Source organism: Mobula birostris, chromosome 6 (assembly GCF_030028105.1).
Source record: "Mobula birostris isolate sMobBir1 chromosome 6, sMobBir1.hap1, whole genome shotgun sequence".
In the NCBI taxonomy this organism is placed as follows: domain Eukaryota; kingdom Metazoa; phylum Chordata; class Chondrichthyes; order Myliobatiformes; family Myliobatidae; genus Mobula; species Mobula birostris.
In genome coordinates, this window is record NC_092375.1 from 179,307,936 (window position 1) to 179,322,630 (window position 14,695).

The 14,695-nt window shown below is 40.9% G+C and overlaps 1 protein-coding gene across 13 annotated transcripts in view; it reads right to left on the minus strand.

Moving 5' to 3' along the window:
- Nucleotides 1-14,695, minus strand: part of baz2ba (bromodomain adjacent to zinc finger domain, 2Ba) — a 252,745-nt gene that overhangs the window by 51,001 nt on the left and 187,049 nt on the right. For all 13 annotated transcript variants that reach the window (XM_072261994.1, XM_072261996.1, XM_072262004.1 and 10 more), the window contains one exon: nucleotides 10,163-10,307. In XM_072261994.1, coding sequence (XP_072118095.1) covers nucleotides 10,163-10,307 — 145 coding nt within the window. The remainder of the gene's footprint in view (nucleotides 1-10,162; nucleotides 10,308-14,695) is intronic.

Genomic DNA, 14,695 nt, shown 5'->3' on the forward strand with positions numbered 1-14,695 from the left:
ACAGAGTTCTCCTGCTATTGGAAAAGGTACTTCAGAGCACAAGAAAGAAGACAGGAGAAGTAGGCCTGAAGCTTGCCCCATCATTTAAATATGATCAAGGCTCTTAGGTGCCAGCTCCACATCTCCCTCAAATCCTCGATCATTCAATAACCAGGCAGCATCTTGGCGAGTCTCCTCTGCAATCACATCCTTCCTTTGGTGTGATGAACTCAACTGCACACATTACCCTAAGTGTGCCCGAACCAATGTTTTGTAAACTTTCATAAATTTTTCAAAATTTTATGCCTGATGAAGTGAATTATGCTGTACATCTTCCTTGTTACCCTATCAACCTGTGTTCCCACTTTCAGGGAACTATGGATCTGAGGAACCATATTCATCAACGTTCCTTAGTGTGCTACCATATACTGTATGTCCTACCCTTATATGACTTCCCAAAATACATCATCTCACACTCGTTCAGATTAAATTCCATCTGCCAATTCTCCATCCAACTTTCCAGTTGACCTATACCTAAGACAACGTTCCTCACTATCTACAGCAACATCAATATGTGTCATCTGCAAACTTCTGAATCAGACTTTCACAATCAGATTACTTATATGTATTACAAACAGTAAAGGACCTAACAACCAGTCCCCAGGGTCCACCACTCGCCAAACTTCCTTCCAGCAGAATATTCTTCTACCACTCTTCTCTGCCTCACATCACCCAAGCCAATTTTTGATTTAATTAGCTAAGCTCAACTTGGATTCCAAGCAAAACCAGATGAACTCAGCAGGTCAAGCAGCATTTGTGGAAGCAAAAGGTGAAAGCTGATATTTCACTTTGGCACCCTGCATCAGAACTGAGAGGGAACAGTAAGGATTTCCAGTGTATAGCACTAAGTAGTTGGACTGGATAGAGGTTAGTAGATGACAGGTTGAACCAGATGGGAGGGGTAGTGGGCAAATGAAACCTCATGGGGATGAGAGGAGAGAGGATGGATAAACAAAGAAGGAAACTAGGTGGACAGGTGTGCAATTGGGAGAAAAACACTGAGGGTACATTGGCAAAATAGTTGGTCATTGTACCAAGATACAGTGAAAAACTTGTCTCGCACACCATTTCCAATTCAACAAAATGGATCTTCTAGCCATTAAAGAAAGAAATGCAATCATCCTACATGATGAAGAGGTTAAATTATTTAATGCTATCATTGGTAATCCAAAGATAGCAGCAATGGATGAGGTTGTAAGTCTATATTTAGGACCGTTGAAATAATATCAAAAATATCTTTCCAATATTTCTCCAACAAGGGACATGACCAAAACATGTGGGTTAAAGAAGCTATCTCGGAATGACATCTGTCACATATTGGATTAATATAAGAATAATAACGAGGTAGTTTATCTTTGGACATATGAGCCCTGTGCACTACTTTAACCTGTATCAACATATGTTTAGCACATACAGAGGATGAATTCACCAACTGAAGAATTTTTTTCCCATTTTTCAGTCGGTATATTAATCTCAAGTTCTCTTTCCCAGTCAGCTTTAATTTTATTAGAAGCATCAGGACATAAATTCATAATTATATTACATATAATTGCTACTACACTTTTCTGAGAGAGATTTAAATCTAAAATTTTTTCCGAAGTGTCCATTGGATATGGGTGCGGAAAATTAGGGGAGACAGTAATTAAAAAGTTTCTAATCTGTAGATATCTAAAAAAGTGAGATCTGGGTAAGTTATATTTATTAAAGAGTTGATCAAAAGACATAAAACAATTATCCAAAAATAAATCGCAAAAAGATTTATAGAGATCAATTCATTATAACAGTGCATTGAGGTGGTACAAGGGAAAACAATAAAAGAATGCAGAGCAGTGTTACAGTTCTGGAGAAAGTGCAGTGCAGGCAGACAAAAAAGTGTAAGGCCATAGAAGGGAGATTGTGAGATCAGGAGTCCATCTTATACCAGGAATCCATTCAAGAGTCTTACAGCAGCTGCATTGAGCCTGGTGGTACATACTTGCAGGCTTTTGTATCTTGTCTGATGGGAAGTAGAGAGAAGGAAGTCCAGGGTAGGTGGGGTCTTAGATTATGTTGGCTGTTTTATCAAAGCAGCAAAAAAAGTGTAAGTGTCAATGAAGGGGAGGTTGGTTTCAGTTACATATTGAGGTTAGTCCACAACTCTCTGCAGTTCCTTGGGGTCATGGGCAGAGCGACTGTCATACCAAACCATAATGCATCCAGATAGGAGCATTGATAAGAATTGGTCAGGGTCAAAGGGGATATGCCAAATCTCAAGCCACCCAAAGATGTAGAGGCACAGGTGAACTTTGTTGTGTTAATATATGGTTGGACCATATTGGTGACGTTCATTCACAGGAACTCGAAGCTCTCAAATCTCTCAAGCTCCGCACCACTGATGTAAATAGGAAAGTGTGCATTGCTCCTCTTCCTGAAGTCATTGACCAGGCTCTTTGGTCTGCTGACATTGAGGACAACATTCATACTGTGACACCATGCCACTGGACCCTAGATTTCCTTCCAGTACTCTGACTCATCATTATTTGAGAGTCAGTCACGATGATAGCATCATCTGCAAACTTGTGGATAGAGTTACAGCAGAATTTGGCCATGCAATTGTGAGTGTATTGGGAGTAGAGTAGGGGCGGAGGAGCCAAGGACACTGACTGTGTGGCACTAGTGTTGAGAATAATTGTGGCAGAGATGTTGCTTTCTATCTTTTCTGATTGTAGCTGAACACTGGACTTTTTGACCAACAGATCACAAATTGAATCACAGGTCTAGGAGGTTTAGATGCAGGTTACTTAAAATCAGAAGATTTACATTTGGCTTCTCTGTTACAATGGCAAAGGATGAGGATATAAAGTCCGTGTGGAAGAGGGAAGCGTTAATATGAAATGTAAAAGGAAGCTCAAGACGGCTGTTGCAGACAGAGCATGGTCCTCGGCAAAATGATCACCTTGGATCCCATGGGGTTTAATTTTCCAGACCAGCTTATCATGTTGGACTTTCTCAAATGCTTTACTAAGGTCTATGCTGACAACATCTACCACTCTGCCTTCATTAATCTCCTTAATTACTGACTCAAAAAACTCAATCAAATTAATGAAATAGGATTTTCCCATGCACAAAGCCAAGCTATCCCTTATCAATCTGCCTTTCCAAAAGTACATAAACACTATCCCTTATAATTCTCTCCACAAATTTGTTCAGCACTGATGCAAGGCTCACCAACCTACAGTTATTTAGTTTATCTGTGCTGACCTTCTTATCCCTAGTTGCTTAAAATGGATTTTTAATGATGCAATTGGAAACTTTGAGTTCACCTTTTGGGAATACACTGCCACCCAATATGAATAGAAGTTCACGACCTTTAAAGACAACACCTTGCCTGCCTACCTATGATAGAGTCTGTCGACCTCACATAGGCATCATGAGCCATCTCAAAACACACAGATCTGGCAAAAAAGCAAGTTATCCTTAATCCAGAATGACATTTTTATTTGATTTATTCTTTTTTTTTTGTGATTTGAGCACTGCTGTCAAGACCAGCATTTACTGTGTGCCCTTAAGAGCTCTCGTGAAGGTGGCAGTGTGCAGCAATCTTGCAGTCCATTGCTTGAAAAGGCAGTGGCCAGAACAAAATGAATCCTTAAAACCCACTCCTCTTCCTGCAAATGAATATTAAAAGCACATTCCTTCTTAAAATATCTCCCTCACACAATCCACTGCACTGAGTTAGTGCAAGCATAAAACAGAAGTCTGATATACTATTGTCATTCATTCTGCCTACCTCACTTCAATTTGAAAGCATCCATGATAATCAACACAAATAATAAAACACAAACCTTCCAATAATTAAAGGCTAAAAATGACTCCATCAGATTTGCCCCACACAAATTAAATTTCATTTGGTTCATACAAAATATAGAAATAATTCATTGAACCGAATTGACAGTACTCACAATGGTTCTTTGAATGGGGCTGTATTTGAAGTCCCGAAATATGAAGCAGCATTATAGACGAAGAGGGTCAATACCATGAGTGGTGTAAATTAGCCTAGAGTATTGGCAGTCACTCATGGTATTGACCCTCTCCGCTATAATGCTGCTTCATGTTAATTAGCAGATGGTGCTTTGCTGTCACTCCCAGCATCACTGAGACCTAAAGAATTATATTTTGGTCATCACATTCATTTTTACAGGGATGAATCAAGGATGGTTGGCTTCCACACCAGCGTTGTGGATTCTGAGGTAGCTAAAAGACCAGTGTGGAATCCGGACTCTCTTGCAGATGGAGCAAGAAGAACCTACTAAGGTGGTGTGCTCACTATTTTCACTGGCTTCTGAGTCCATTCAACTCAAGGCCATGCCTTGTTCAGGCTGCTACCATCAGGAAGGAGGTAAAGAAGCCTGAAGGCACACGCTCAGCGATTCAGGAACAGCTTCTTCCCCTCTGCCATTCGGTTTCTGAATGGACATTGAACCAATGAACTCTACCTCACCACTTTTTTTTTATTTCCAATTTTGCAGGTTATTTAATTTAACTATTTAGCATATATACTTACTGAAATTCACATTTTTTCTGCTATTATGCATTGCACTGTATTGCTGCTGCAAAGACAACATATTTCAAAACATATGCCAGTGATATTAAACCTGATTCTGACTTATGGATCAAAGTTCTCCATACCATTTCAAATGCTCCCCGTCTATTCTGGGTGGTCAAGGGCCACAACAAATCTAGGAGCTCATAGGGATTTTGCACTTCTCCAAGAAGGGATTTTTTCCCCCCTAAATGTCTGGTAAGCTCTTCATATGACAGAGCTCCGAAGAGCCCATCTGTTTCAGGAGACTAGTGTAAGACGTACTAATAAAGTGATCTGCGCAACTGAGCTAAGAATAACTAAGGAATGCCTGGAATGTTGACCTAGAAGAAAGCACTAAATGTTGGTTTACCTTTCTTTCTAGTGAACCTGGAAGATTTTGTAAATCTTTTGTTAAAATAACTCAAAAACATCAAACATTATACTATCCCAGTACCAACAACTAACCCCAAAGTCACTAAGGATACCTTTAAATAGTACTATTGTACAAATTTTTCCTGTTGTTGGTATATTATTCAACTGTGTGTCATTAATAAAAGACATTTAATGCACTGAATTCCAAAAACAGGTGGTGTGGCATCAAATTTATATTGACATTTGAAATCCGGTAGTTGTGTATGTAAATCTTACAGCCAGTACTTCTACAAACAGCATGTATTATCAGAGGCTATTTTTAAAGCACACTGACACCAAACCACGAACCAGTGTTTTATGAGAACAAAGTTATTTCCGACAACTTGGCATAGGTTGTGTAATTAAGTTTAAAGTCCAATTTACAATACAAGGAAGACTATGCAAGAGCAAACACATATCACCTTAATTAAAAAAAACAAATCGCTCTTCATTTTTCATCAATCCCTCAATGCGCGAGTGTAAAACAGGAAGAAGTGACATCTGCATTCAGAACTGAATGCAAGGCAGTTATCATTTAGATAAAGCTTTTTGAAAATGTAATGCAACTAATAATATAGTCCTTCTTTAACCTACACTTCAAGATAGATTGTGAAAAGCTACCAGTCCAATTTTTCCACAAGATTCTTAACCTGTCTCAGAGAAAATTAAAAAATCCGAGGTGCAAAAGGACTTAGGAGTCCTTGTGCAGAATTCCCTAAAGGTTAACTTGCAAGCTGAGGCAGTGGCGAGGAAGGCAAATGCAATGTTAGCATTCAAGAGGACTATAAACATAATATAAAAGTAATGATGTCAAACTGAAGCTTTATAAGGCACTGGTGAGGCCTCACTTGAAGTACTCTGAGCAGTTTTGGACCCTTATCTAAGAAAGGATGTGCTGACACTGGAGAGGGTTCACAGGAAGTTCACGAGAATGATAAGGTTATCATACGAGGAGTGTTTGATGGGTCCGGGCCCTTAATCACTGAAATTTAGAAGAATGCGAGATCTCATGGAAACCGATCAAATGTTGAAAGGCCTAGATTGAGTGAATGTGGAGAGGATGTCTTCTATAGTGGGGGAGTCTCAGACCAGAGGGCAAAGTCTCAGAATAGAGGGACATTCATTTAGAACAGAGATGGGGAAGTACTTCTTTAGCCAGAGGGTGGTGAATCAATGGAATTTGTTGCCACAGGTGGCTGTGGAGGCCAGCTCATTGGATGTATTCAAGGTGGAGGCTGATAGATTCTAGATTCCAAAAACTGAATTCCGAATCCCGAAGTTAAGATGGCGCTAAACAGCAACTCTTTTGCTTGCATCTTTGGAAACAGCTCTATTTCCATCTTTAATATCTTTATTTTTCCCTTTCAGGGTTCTTTTGAAGATCCCGAAGTTACACGCTGACTTCGGTTCTTTGCAGGAATGGGACTTGTTCTCGGGGTTTCAGGATTGGCCGTTGTTCAGCACGCCAAGGGTTCGGCCTGAGAGCCCGGCTCAAATTCGGCAGCCTAAGATCTCGGGGCTCTGGAGATGGGTGGATCGAGGGTCAGTGTCACGGCAGGAGACCCGTGTGTCGTTGGGGGCAGTCTGGACATCTGCGGTGGGCCCAAAGACCAGAGATCTTTGCAATCTTCGGGCACAGAGCTCGAGAAAAAGCAACATAACGGACCTTTAACATCGTAAACCAGCAAGTTGTTTGTCATGTCTCCCCGCTTGCTGGGAAAATGGAGACACCTTTCTCCCCCATATTAGGGGGGGAGGGAGAGGGAGAGGGAGAGGGAGAGGGAGAGGGAGAGGGAGAGGGAGAGGGAGAGGGAGAGGGAGAGGGAGAGGGAGAGGGAGAGGGAGAGGGAGAGGGAGAGGGAGAGGGAGAGGGAGAGGGAGAGGGAGAGGGAGAGGGAGAGGGAGAGGGAGAGGGAGAGGGAGAGGGAGAGGGAGAGGGAGAGGGAGAGGGAGAGGGAGAGGGAGAGGGAGAGGGAGAGGGAGAGGGAGAGGGAGAGGGAGAGGGAGAGGGAGAGGGAGAGGGAGAGGGAGAGGGAGAGGGAGAGGGAGAGGGAGAGGGAGAGGGAGAGGGAGAGGGAGAGGGAGAGGGAGAGGGAGAGGGAGAGGGAGAGGGAGAGGGAGAGGGAGAGGGAGAGGGAGAGGGAGAGGGAGAGGGAGAGGGAGAGGGAGAGGGAGAGGGAGAGGGAGAGGGAGAGGGAGAGGGAGAGGGAGAGGGAGAGGGAGAGGGAGAGGGAGAGGGAGAGGGAGAGGGAGAGGGAGAGGGAGAGGGAGAGGGAGAGGGAGAGGGAGAGGGAGAGGGAGAGGGAGAGGGAGAGGGAGAGGGAGAGGGAGAGGGAGAGAGAGAGGGAGAGAGAGAGAGAGAATCTGCAGTATGTTGAATGTCGGTGTAATGTGAAGTCTTCGGGGTAACTGCAAGTCTGTGTCTTTGCTATTGCTTTGCTCACGCTTGAGTGTTTGGTGATGGTGCTGATGGTTGCTTATTTTTTTGCCAGTGGGATTGTTGTTCGCTGCCGCTTACGTGCGGGAGGGAAGGGAGCTGGGGGGACTTTGGGGTTCTTACGTTTATCTGTCATTCATTCTTTGGGGCACTTCTCTGTTTTCGCGGATGTTTGCCAAGAAAAATTTCAGGATGTACAAACCCCATTTCCAGAAAAGTTGGGATATTTTCCAAAATGCAATAAAAACAAAAATCTGTGATATGTTAATTCACGTGAACCTTTATTTAACTGACAAAAGTACAAAGAAAAGATTTTCAATCGTTTTACTGATCAACTTAATTGTATTTTGTAAATATACACAAATTTAGAATTTGATGGCTGCAACACTCTCAACAAAAGTTGGGACAGAGTTAAAATAAGATTGAAAAGTGCACAGAATTTTCAAGTAACACCAGTTTGGAAGATTTCACATTAAGCAGATTAATTGGTAGCAGGTGAGGTATCATGACTGGATATAAAAGTAGCGTCCATCAAAGGCTCAGTCTTTGCAAGCAAGGATGGGTCGTGGCTCACCCCTTTGTGCCAAAATTCGTGAGAGAATTGTTAGTCAGTTCAAAAGGAACATTTCTCAATGCAAGATTGGGAATACTTCGGAAAACCATTGACACTCAACACAGTCCGTCGCTGCATCCAGAAATTCAATTTGAAACTGTATTACACAAGGAGGAAGCCATACATCAACTCTATGCAGAAACACTGGCGAGTTCTCTGGGCCCGAGCTCATCTCAGATGGACCAAAAGACTGTGGAACCGTGTGCTGTGGTCAGATGAGTCCACATTTCAGCTAGTTTTCGGAAAAAACGGGCATCGAGTTCTCCATGCCAAAGATGAAAACGACCATCCAGAGTGTTATCAGCGAAAGGTGCAAAAGCCAGCATCTGTGATGGTATGGGGGTGCATCAGTGCCCATGGCATGGGTGAGTTGCATGTATGTGAAGGTACCATTGACTCTGAGGCGTATATTAGGATTTGAGAGAGACATATGTTGCCATCAAGGCGATGTCTCTTCCCAGGACATCCATGCTTATTTCAGCAGGACAATGCCAGTCCACATTCTGCACGGGCTACAACAGCGTGGCTTTGTAGACACAGAGTGCGTTTGCTTGACTGGTCTGCTGCCAGTCCAGATCTATCTCCTATTGAAAATGTATGGGGCATCATGAAGAGGAGAATCAGACAACAGAGACCACGGACTGTTGAGCAGCTGAAGTCTTATGTCAAGCAAGAATGGACAAAATTTCCAATTGCAAATCTACTACAATTAGTATCCTCAGTTCCAAAACGATTAAAAAGTGTTATTAAAAGGAAAGGTGATGGAACACAATGGTAAACATGCCTCTGTCCCAACTTTTGTTGCGTGTGTTGCAGCCATCGAATTCTAAATTTGTGTATGTTTACAAAATACAATTAAATTGGTCAGTAAAACTATTGAAAATCTTTTCCTTGTATTCTTCTCAGTTAAATAAAGGTTCATGTGAATTAACATATCACAGATTTTTGTTTTTATTGCATTTTGGAAAATATCCCAACTTTTCTGGAAATGGGGTTTGTATATTGTATACATTTCTCTGACATTAAATTGGACCTTTGAACCTTTGATTACTAAGATTAAGGGATACAGAGAGAGACAGGAGATTGGGGCTGAGAGTGAAATGGATCAGCCATGATGAAATGGCGAAGAAGACTTGATGGGCTGAATGGCCAAATTCTGCTCCTATGTTTTATGGTCTCAGTGAACCAGATAACTTTAAAAAGAACACAATGTTTTCTGGTCTCTCAACATTTCTTTTCAACCACAGCCACTCAAATTAGGTCAGCTAAGGTCCTGCACGAAAGTCAAAGCCTAGAAGCTTACCAGTGCAAATTTCCTCATGATGAAGTTCTCCTAAAACAGTTTTGATAAGTTTTTAAAAAAAAAAAGTAATACATTTGTTAGTGAAGTTCAAAAACACTCTAGCAGCTAGAATCTAGCCCATTCTCCTTTGCATAACTTCTGTTTCAGGAACATTTGGTGTTGGGGATTAAAGTTATCACATTAAATGAAGTTTCCTTCCCTCCCTCCACATCACCAGTCTTACAATGTAGCACTTAAAATGTGACACCACTGTACAAACAGCACTCTTTTGGATACTGAGGAATGCTGCCATGTGGTGATAATGGGAAGGGCGGAACAGTTGGTGGCAGAAGAATCTGCAAAGCTGGTTCTTCTGAGTGAACTGCATGAACTGTGATTTACTCAGAACAACAGGATTGAAAAACTTGACAGAAACTAAATTTTGGGCTCTGTACCACAGTTATTTGACCATTAGAGAAAAAAAAACTAGAGCATGCATGATGCTCAGATGAAAGCAGCATGTTAATATTAACAAAGGATAAAGATTTGCCCCACATTGCTAAATAGTGAATTCTCATGTGATTTTTAGTAGTGCAATGTGGATTCTTTTTGGTCATTTTGCATGTAGATTGAGATGAAAGTCACCTCAGTAAGAACATTAACCAATGATAGTCTTAATGTAATAATAAGAGGGCGCATTAATCAGCTTAGCTTAATTATAACAAGTCAATTTACAAAGATTGTAGATACCCCAACAATAAATTGCTTTTAAGAGCTCTAGGTCATTCAGTGAAGAAAAAATTTTCATAAGGTTACCTTCTGCGCTTTCCATGCCTTCAACATATACACCACCGCACTGAGGAAGTACCCAGTAGCGTCGCTTGTAGCGATCCTGTCCAAATGTCATGGCACGCAATGAATGAGAGGCCTCAAACAGCTTCTTACGGTACTGGCTTTGTTGCTATGCAAATAAGATATCTATGTCAATGATATGAACTTTTAGAAATACAGTTCTAAAATAACAGACATGACTTAGAAATAACACAATCACTGCTACATTCAATTACAGGCATATTTCACATTAAACAGAATATTTGCAGAATTCTGATTGGTACAAAAGTACATCACAAACTACTTGAATTTAAATACAAATTCAATTTTCCTGATCAATTTGAGATCAGAATGTTTAGGCTCCAACATGAGTTGAACTTCAATATAGACTTCACCACAACAATTTTCAAAAAAAACATTAAGGGGGAAAAAAAACAACAAAACTTAACCACAGTTGATGGTCATGGAAATAGTGACCAAAATACTGAAGGTTTGGGTTCCAGGGATCATCACACAAGAGAAAGATTTAAATGCACAGGTATGTAAGAAAGTGAGCACATGTTGCAGGATAAAGGCAAACTGTAAATTAGTTGTTACTAGTGACACAAAGGGGGAAAGAAGATGCATAGAGTCAGAATAACAGAGTTTGTAGAAGGGACAGCAGGAGAGATTGTGCTTTAAAGAAGAGCCCAGTAATGTGTACACGTTGAGAGTAAAGGTACAACCACTACCCTGGTGGTTTATGTCCCTTAGCTCAATAATACTCACCTTGTGTTTCCTAGACACAGATTCGGAGTTGAATTCCAATATTGTAGTGAGGTGAGTAACTGTGATGTTAAGGCAGCAGCTAACCTGGGAGAGGTGTGAGGCTCACGGGAAGCAAGAAAAAAAACCTCTTGGCTGAAATCATACCTTGTATAAAGGAAGATGTTTGCAATTATTCTTTTGGAGCAGGGATTCCCAACCTTTTTTATGCTACGGACCCTTACTATTAACTGAGGGGTCTGCAGACCCCAGGTTGGGAACCCGCTTTAGAGGATAATTAATTCCACTACTGCACATGGAGCTCACCAGAGCACTGTCCTGGGCTCAATCATCGCTAGCTCTTTCAACAAAATGCTTCCTTCCCTCATAAAATCAGTAAAAAAAAATGTTTAAGTTCTTTTGCCATTCTACAGAAAATAAAGCAGCCCATGCCTGCAAGCAGCAGGACCTGAATATCACGGCAAGTAGCAAAAACACCATATTGATGCTAAGGAATAAACATATCCTCAAAAACTCTAACCATCTTTTCCTGACATTCAATGGCACAGCCATTAACAAGCACCACCCAACCATCCATATTTTAGGATGACTTTTGACCAGAAATTTAAGTGACCCAGCCACATAATCATGTTGACTGAGCAGGTCCACAACAGCTAACTCAACTTCCAACTTCTTTTTCAGTATCAAAAAGGCTGAAGCTCAGAATATAATGGGATACTCCACACTTGTATGGATAGATGCAGCTTAAAAATAATCACATATGACCTAGGCCAACACAAAATGCTTAATTCGTACTCCAGCCATCATTTTAAACTTCTGCTTCCTCCCACCCCTGAAAACAAAGTAGCTGCAATATACACCAAGTGAAAGTGTATTGCAATGTAGTAACATGCCAAAACTACTTCAACATCTTCACAAACAAGAGAAAATTTGTAGGTGCTGGAAATCCGAGCAACACACACAAAACACTAGAAAAACTCAGCAAGCCAGGCAGCACCAATGGAAAAAAGTCCTGCCAAAAGGTTTCGACCCAAAACGTCGACTGTACTTTTTTTCCATAGAAGCTGCCTGGCCTGCTAAATTCTTCCAGTATTTTGTGTATGTTGCTCAACATCATCTTCCATACCTGTAGTCACTACCACCAAATAGAACAAGGCCAGTATGCACAAGGATGCTCCAACATCTGCAAGTTTCATCGAAATCACACACCACATCATCATACCTTCATAATACCACTGGGTCTAATTCTACAACACCTTGTACCGAAAAGCACATGGTAGAACTTCACTAGTTCATGAAGGTTGGTCACTACAAGTCAAGGGCACCTAGGAATAAACCATAGCTGCTGGATTAGTCAGCAATGCTTGCATCAAATCTTGGCATTTTGTCCAGTCCTTCTCCCACTTACATTTATGACTTCGCTATTCACTCATTACAGTATGTTCGACCGTGTATTTCTATCCCAGTCAGACTTCTGAATTTATTATTATTATGAGAGCTCATTATGTGGGGGAGGGGGTGGTTCATAGATTTGGCATTCTTAATCTGGGATCGGCCTGCATTATTTTCTAATACGTCACCTTCACAATTTTCTAATACATCATCTTAACAATTAATATATTTTACTTTTCTCTTTCCAGTATTATTTCCTTTTGAGAACTCAGTCAATTCCTACTCCCTCCACATTTCACAACATTTAGCTCTTTTCCAGGCAAGTACATTCCTCAATAGCCAAACCCCCCACCCCCATCACCCCAACCTGTCATTTTCCATTCAACCGTGGTTAACTAAGTCAGTGCACATCAACACCAGTCCATGCAGAACCTCAAAACACTCATTTGGATTAAGAATGCACGCTTATTTCACTATTAATTTCTAATCCACACCAGTTTTTGCTTAATGCCTGATGCCCTTTTATATCGAATAATAAAAGAAACATCCATCTTCATTCTACAAATATGATTTCAAGTTATATGGGACTCCATTTAGGTTGAAGGAAGAGTCAAACAGCCTCTTCTCATAAGGTACTCAGTCTTTTAGAATTTTTTGCAAGGCATTGTACAATTGTGGAATTGCTGGAAGTGTCCCAAAAAATCTGATAAAAGTTGATAAGCTACAAGAGATATATTTCCCAAAAAAGAGAGAACGAAAACATTTAACAGAACTGAGATCACACAGTTCCCCTTGAATATCAGTGACAAATTCCCCAGCAACAACATCCTGTAGACAGTGGAGGGCAGCACCACCATTGACCAGAAACTCTCGAATTTCCATTTTACACCACTGTGGGAATAATTTCACAATGACTGTCCACATACAGTTAAAAGGATTAAAAAAATACAGAGTATTGTGTACAAGGAAACATTTTCCCTAAACTTAGACATAGGATGTTTTCTTACAGCACATGGTTAAATCTATGTTCACAGACACAATGAATTTTGTAAGGTAAATAGACTATCCTTTTGAATATCACACATCTACAGTGGCATGCAAAAGTTTGGGCATCCTGGTCAAAATTTCTGTTACTGTGAATAGCTAAGCGAGTAAAAGATGAACTGATTTCCAAAAGGCATAAAGTTAAAGATGACACATTTCTTTAATATTTTAAGAAAACATTTTTATTTCCATCTTTTACAGTTTCAAAATAACAAAAAAAGGAAAAGGGCCCTAAGTAAACGTTTGGGCACGCTGCGTGGCAGTAACACCTCCTTTGGCAAGTATCACAGCTTGCAAATGCTTTCTGTAGCCTGCTAAGGGTCTTTCAATTCTTGTTTGGGGGACTTTCTCCCATTCTTCCTTGCAAAAGGCTTCTAGTTCTGCGAGATTCTTGGGCTGTCTTGCATGCACTGCTCTTTTGAGGTCTATTCACAGATTCTCGATGATGTTTAGGTCAGGGGACTGTGAGGACCATGGCAAAACCTTCAGCTTGCGCCTCTTGAGGTAGTCCATTGTGAACTTTGAGGTGTGATTTTGAGGTGGATTTTGAAAAGTTCTATTCAAAAGGTTCAAACGAACATCTAAACAAGCCTGATGCATTTTGGAAACAAGTTCTGCAGACTGAAGTTAAAATAGAACTTTTTGGCTGCAATGAGCAAAGGTATTTTTGTAGAAAAAAGGGTGCAGAATTTTATGAAAAGAACCTCTCTCCAAATGTTAAGCACAGAGGTGGATCGATCATGCTTTGGGCTTGTGTTGCAGCCAGTGGCACAGGGAACATTTACTGGTAGAGGGATGAATGAATTCAATTAAATACCAGCAAATTCTGGAAACAAACATCACACCGCCTGTAAAAAAGCCGAAGATGAAAAGAGGATGGCTTCTACAACAGGATAATGATCCTAAACACACCTCAAAATTCACAATGGACTATCTCAAGAGGCGCAAGCTGAAGGTTTTGCCATGGCCCTCACAGTTCCCTGACCTAAACATCATCGAGAATCTGTGGATAGACCTCAGAAGAGCAGGGTATGCAAGACGGCCCAAGAATCTCACAGATCTAGAAACCTTTTGCAAGGAAGAATGGGCGAAAATCCCCCAAACAAGAATTGAAAGACTCTTAGCTGGCTCCAAAACACGTTTACAAGCTGTGATACTTGCCAAAGGGGGTGTTACTAAGTACTGACCATGCAGGGTGCCCAAACTTTTGCTTCGAGCCTTTTTCCTTTTTTGTTATTTTGAAACTGTAAAAGATGGAAATAAAAAAGCTTTCTTGCTTAAAATATTAAAGAAATGTGTCATCTTTAACTTTATGCC